The sequence below is a fragment of the Charadrius vociferus genome, unplaced genomic scaffold (assembly GCF_000708025.1).
Source record: "Charadrius vociferus isolate BGI_N301 unplaced genomic scaffold, ASM70802v2 scaffold472, whole genome shotgun sequence".
NCBI classification, from domain to species: domain Eukaryota; kingdom Metazoa; phylum Chordata; class Aves; order Charadriiformes; family Charadriidae; genus Charadrius; species Charadrius vociferus.
The window spans coordinates 8,120,257-8,126,821 of record NW_009647735.1 but is presented as its reverse complement, the minus strand read 5'-3'; the positions used below and the strand labels follow the sequence as shown (position 1 = coordinate 8,126,821).

Here is a 6,565-nt window from a genome sequence, read left to right as displayed (position 1 = left end):
CCACCTCTCTCAGCCTCTCCTCATAGGAGAGGTACTCCGGCCCTCTGATCACCTTTGGGACCTCCTCTGGCCCCGCTCCAACAGGTCCATGTCTGTCCTACGTTGGGGGCTCCAGAGCTGGAGGCAGCACTGCAGGGGGGTCTCCCCAGAGCAGAATAGAGAGGCACAATCCCCCCTCGCCCTGCTGCCCACACTTCTGTTGCAGCCCCGGATACGGTTGGCTTTCTGGGCTGCGATTGCGCATTGCCGGCTCATGTTGAACTCCAGCGTCCTCATCCCAGTGTAAAACAGGTATCCAAAACAGGATCTGTTGGAATTGCACCACTCAGGACTTCTAGGACGCACATGAATTAACCGGTCAAATATCCACCTGGTGGTAAGACCCTTCCACTTGATGCCCTCAATTTTGCAGCTCCTCAGTTACGAGAAGAAAGGGGAGCCACAGCTTGCAAGAAGGTAAAATCAAGACATTGCTCTGGAAGACACAGCACAACCAACTGCCTGAGCGAAGGCAGAGGGCTGGGGTCTCCGCAAGCGAACGGGAAAGAAACGGGGAGCGGTGTGAGCCCGGTTCTCTGCTGTGACTTACGATGGGCTGTAGCTGGGCGCCTGGGAGCATGAACTGCATCTGCTGAGCGAACATGGCTGCGGCCGTCTTCTGCTGGATCAGGTTGTTGCGTCCATTTATTTCAAGCTGTGTTTTTAAGTGTGGGGGAGGGTGGAGATATTTGCAGTTCTCTCGGGTACACCGGCCCTAAAAAAACATAACAAAACAGCATTTCAGTGAATGTAACACTCAGGGCAGCCAGGGAAATTCAGTGAAGGATTTGCTTGAGTTACTGTAATGTCACCCTCATCCAGGCGGAGGCAGCTTGGTGGCCTCTGTGCCTTTTTTGTGATTCTGCCATAGCCCCGCAATGCTTAGGTGATGGGAAGAGCAACGTGACTTCTCCCGCGGTAACACTAACCAAATACTGTCAAACTAAACCCAAGTTAAACTTCCTGACGTTGTTGTGAAAAAAAAGTAACACAAATACAGTATTTTCAGAAGCTGGTGGCAACGATTCCAGAAACAACAAAAATTTGCGGTTTTCTTGTGTGGGTTGTTTTTCCCCCTCCCTCCCAACACCAGAGCACTTCATTGGCCCTGACAGCCAGACAGCCAGAAACAAAACTGTCTCCATCACTTCCCCAGCTGCGCTGGGGAAAACACGAAGAGGACAGCTCTGTAAAGCAGCACCTCTCGTCTCCAACACGCCTGTGCTGAGGTGCTGAGAACTGGTAGGCATGGGAGGAAGAGATGGAACAATTTCCCCTTCGTGCTTTCGTTCGTTAAAAGCCACAGTATGTTGTAAAAGCCACAGTATGTTGCATCACTGGCTATTCCCGCTCCCAAATAAACACAAACCAGTGGCTCCTAAAAAGCAAAGGATCACAAATGTTACAGATCACCTCAAATCAACAGAGACCATCACTTTAAAAAAAAAAAAAACACCTACAAACTGTGCCTTGCTTTAATAGCGTTTGCAAGTAGACATAAGGAGATAAATACTGATAGTCCACTGAATGCAGGAAACTAGCAACAAATTTTGTCAATGATGTCAATGACGTCAATGATGGAGTCGTTGAAAAATAGGGGGTTTCCCCCTCTTTGTATTCCCTCCTCAAGAAATTGAGGCATAAAGAACACAAGAAACATTTTATGCAACTTTATGCATAAATTTTATAACTTTTGGTAAATTTTCTTGAGCGGTAACGGGCACAAACTGGAGCATCGGGAGTTCCATCTGGACCTGAGGAGGGCCTTCTCTGCTGTGAGGGCGGCAGAGCAGTGGCACAGGCTGCCCAGAGAGGTGGGGGAGTCTCCCCCTCTGGAGCCATCCCAAACCCGCCTGGACGCCGTCCTGTGCCACTGCTGGAGGTGCCCCTGCTCTGGCGGGGGGTGGGATGGGGGAGCTCCAGAGGGCCCTTCCAAACCCCACCAGGCTGGGAGTCTGGGATTCTCTGAAGTAATTCTTCTGTAGCCACTCAGAGCCTAATAAAACAAGGGCAGGCGTGGGGACCGCAGCGCTGCTGGGTGACATGTCACTGATGACTGTTCCTGCAGCCAGCGAGGGAGCGGGACCGTCCATTACCCAGCCTGGCCGGGTACTCTCGCCAAGGGCCGGACATCGAGTTCTCAGTCTCGATATCTGTCAGTTTGCTTACAGAAAAGGGGGCACATGGGGTGACGCCACAGCCCTGCTCCTGCGGGCGGCAGCACACGCGGCAGAGCTGTCACCCCATCGCCATAGGTCCGCCCATTACACACCACTGCACCCAGGGCACAGACTGGTGGAAACCCCCTGGGATGGGACCCTGCCTGCGCCCTGGGGATTTTTAAGACGTGTCTCTGCCTGTACAAACGTAGGTGTGGAATCACTGGACAGCCTGGGTACCACTGCACAAAGCCGACACTGTGACCCACTGCAGGGGCTGCTTTTGAACCCCCAGCCAGGCTCCACCGCGTGCCGAGAGAGGAGAGCAGCCGAAGCTCTGCAAGCTTCCTGCGTGGTTTTCTCTGCCCCCTTTCCTGGTGGGGATAACGGCTTCACTGGGGAAGGGGCTGCAGAGCCCGTCTGCAGCGTGAAAGGCACCGTATGATGGAATATCATGAGAAACAGGCTTCTCTCTTATCCGCTCCAAGGAGATCTGAGAGTTAAACAAAACTCCTGGTTCCCTGTTGTTATTTAGAGGCAAATAATTAAGTGCAAAAAGTGATGGGCTAAACCCGCTAGGACAGGAAAAAACAGTCCCGAGCTTCAGCAGCCTGCCTTTGAGGAGTGAAACTCTGCCCTGCTCCTAGCAGAGCCCAGTGGCTCTCGGCAACCCAACTCAAAAAGAAAGAGGCTTTTAAATGCTATTGTTTTGGCTTCTTGGCAATCCAACAGCCCCAGATCTCCAGCAGTGAGTTAATTGCTCAGAGGCCCTGAGGACACGAATCTTCATCACCAGACGCTTTCTTACGAGGGTAAAATGGTACCATGCAGCTGGATGGTGCTCCGACCACCCAGCGCTACTACAAGGTAAATAACTGCATTCATCTGGAAGGAGAAGGAGACTCATCAGCACTAGGCAGGTTTGGGTCCAACCTTCTCACAGCATCTTTCCAGCTGCACGGGACCAAGGTCTCTCCCCAGCCCCGAAACATCAACTGGGACCCAACAAGAGTCTGGCTTTCAGGCTCAGAGCGTATCTGCAGCGTCCCACCGCCACCGCTTCTGCAGGGCTGCCGAGGTTGCCGCAGCCCAGGAGCAGACCCCGCGGAGCAGCGGGTTGTCCACGGCCAGGCAGCTGCTCTCTTCTAAGCTCCAGCCTTCGAGGGCTTACACATCAGCCTTCGAAATTCCTCCTGGTTGAAACTTGGCATGAGTGCTTTGGGTTGGAAAAACACTAATTTCTACCAAATTTGGAATAAATCTGTGTCGATGTTTCTACACTGCAGGAATGGAGAAGATGAAAAAAGAGGTACTATTTTTTGTAAATAATACTCACAGGGCCTTCTCCAACTTGGAAAGGACTTTGCTATTCCAACTGAAATTTTGCATGTCATTGATACCAGCCACCCCAGCGTGGTGTGAGGCTTTGTTCTACTTTTTTCTCAAAACAGAGTTTGTTTAATTCCAACAGGGGGTTTTACAAACAGAACGCTTTTATTACCAACAAAAAACCCCAAACCCCCATACAGCACGAGGCCTCGATCCTGCAGGCAGAGCTGTGAGCAGAAACCAGTGCCACACAGTGTGCTACTGGTTTCAATGAGGACGTGTATTTGCAAGGAACCGAAAGCTGCGCAGATGCTGCTGCAGAGCGAAGGCTGTGCAGTGCGGCACGGCTGTCAGCCTTCCAGGGCTCCGGGAAGACTAAATGAATCACTGCTGAGCTCGGATTCAAAACCGCACCTCCAGCCCAGCTCCTCCTCGCCATCGTTTTGATCCTGAGCATCATCAACCGCTGCATTTCACCAGGACGGGTTAGATGGCACGGCTGAGTCAGGCTGCCCTCTCCAACACCGCAGTAGGTTCTTCATCTCTCAGACAATGAATTTTAGGAACTGATGATGTGAGAGAGTGACACAAAATGTTCCCAGTTTAGACAGCCAGCTATGAAACAACTTTCAAGATGTCTCGCTCGAAAGTGATGGGCACCTCTAGTATCCTCTGAACTCCGATACTGGTAGGGGTGATCCCTTCTTCTACACTTCCATCACAATGCCCACAGTTCTCAGTACTTCTCAGCAACACATACACTCTTCAAGACCAATTTCAGCCCTACAAAAGCCACCAGAAGGACAAAGGAACTGCCATTCTTCACTTCTCAGTACCAGCTGCAACACAGCAGGGAAAACAACAGGGAACTGGTAGTAAATCTGCTGAGTGGATACCGGGCTGGGGACAAATAAGGACAACTCCATTTTATACCTGGGTGGCCTAGGAATACAACATGAGGCAATACAACAGGAGTCAGGCCCCTAAGGTTCAGATAAGCATCTTTATGCTAAAAGGCGCAGTTTTTGCTGCGGTGACTAGCTGCTGCTCCAGCACATGGAAGGCTCAGCAGAGAGACCAGTGCCCCACATAGAGACCTGCTGAGACACTGTCCAAGCCGAGCATCGCCCCAAAAAGTGCCATCCCAGCACCGGGAGGGGGTCGCTGCACGTGTTGGGAAGGGGCACGGTGCTCAGAGACCGAGCTGTGCCAGCGAGCGGTGTGCTGAGCCCGCTGGGACCAGCGCAGCCATCCTGTTGTAAGTGGAGGAGATCGTTGCCGGTTCTGTTAATTCAGCAGCAGTACTGACTCCAGGGAAGGTGCATTCCCACCCCGTCCCAGGTGGCACGCGAGCCTGCAGGCAGGGAATCACCACCCAGCAACAGACTCTGCTGTTGGCCTTGGAAACACGCTAAATATAGCTGTATTTTCTGGCTCTTCACAAAATGGAAGGAGTCTGAAGGACCATATTTCATCAGCTTCTTTGCCAACTACAGCCAGGAGGGAAAAGCATATGGACTGCGCTTCCCAAGGCTTGCAAAATGGATATTAAAAATAAATCATTAGAAGATTTTATAAGAGTATCTTCTCCCCCTTTCTTCCCACACACTCCCCCACCCTTACAGTAAGGCTGCTGGCATGTGATTGACTCTGTGTTGCCAACTTAAGTCATGCTGTGATGGCGCATACTGTAAATGGCTGGCATCTGACACTAGCTAACATGACAGCAGCTTGCACTGCAACAAAGCCAGCTGTTTCGAGTGCGGCACTGACGGCAGCACACTTAAATCCAGTAGAAAAAAACCCTGCATTATACCTGGCTGTTTGGAGTCTGCTGGGCCGCACCTCGTCATCTGCATCCTAGCTCAGAGGGACGCAAATAAAAGCACGCTGCCTACTGCGCCCGGCTGATGAACGTACCCCAAGCACGCCGCACAAATTCTCTTCTCGCTGGCTGCTGAAGCGAGCTGGACTGTGCTGCAGAAACACGGCTTCCAGCACAAACCCAAGCCTTGCTCACGTTCGCACCAATAATGCAGTTTGTTACGGTCTCCTTAATCCTAGACACCAGCGAAGAGCTTCCAGAGCAGACACGTTTCTGGTTTTAATGTCTGCACTGTATGTCCTGTCAATCACCAGCAGTTCTCATGTGAAAAATCTTTAAGCTAATGTTGCTTTTCACACACTGGAGGCTGCAGTAGGCTTGTGCCCTGACTGTGCTGTCTTTTCCACAGACACTGATGACATGTGCAATGACTGACAGCAAAAAGAATGAAAAGAGACCAGGCAGGAAAGGATTTCCATGTTTTGCACAAAACCAGGCACCAAAACACAGCTTGTCTACATAACTTCTCCCTGCATGAAACAGCAGATTTCCATTCCCCCCAAGAGGAACTCGGTGGGGAGGCACATTCAGAGATGCGCTGGCCCTGCTTACTCACTGCCTGTCGCTCCAGCGCCGAGGCACGAAACGCTCTCTGCTTTCCATCCCACTCAGCACGTGCACACAGAAGCCGCCTTCTCCTGGCCGGGGATCCTCACTCCTGCCAGAGCCTTGCATGGCTTTCACACATGCATTACCGCCTCGGCCTCCATGGCGTGCGCCCCCGCGTCCGGAGGGCAGAGACCGGGCTGCGGGACTGCCCACGGAGCATGAATTGTCACGCAACAGCAGAAGGCAGAAAGCGGGGGTCTCTGGGCTTCACCCCAGCATCCACACAGCACAGCTGAGAACGTGGATCAAGCAGCACGCGCTGCTCCAGGTCTGCCCCTACTGCTATCTGTTCTCTACAAAAAGAGAGGTACTGGGAGGCAGACTTGGTACCTGGTAAAGCCCAAGCTCCAAGTCCTTCACCCACCCTATAGGGACTTGCAGCTTCAAAATTACCCTCCCAGGAAAGCAAAACACCAAGGTGTTGGGAACACTGTCCACCCCAACTCAAGTGCTTTGTGCTCGCCATGGTTTGTCCCTGAAGTATTTGCTCCAGGGCTCAGCAACTGGCATGGCTGGCTGCATGGTGTGGCTCCTCCTGCCGTCC

At 52.2% G+C, this 6,565-nt stretch overlaps 1 protein-coding gene across 4 annotated transcripts in view; it reads right to left on the bottom strand.

Moving 5' to 3' along the window:
• Window positions 1-6,565, bottom strand: part of MBNL3 (muscleblind-like splicing regulator 3) — a 58,993-nt gene that overhangs the window by 29,672 nt on the left and 22,756 nt on the right. For all 4 annotated transcript variants that reach the window (XM_009881722.1, XM_009881723.1, XM_009881724.1 and 1 more), the window contains exon 2: window positions 590-754. In XM_009881722.1, the coding sequence (XP_009880024.1) occupies window positions 590-754 (165 nt within the window). The remainder of the gene's footprint in view (window positions 1-589; window positions 755-6,565) is intronic.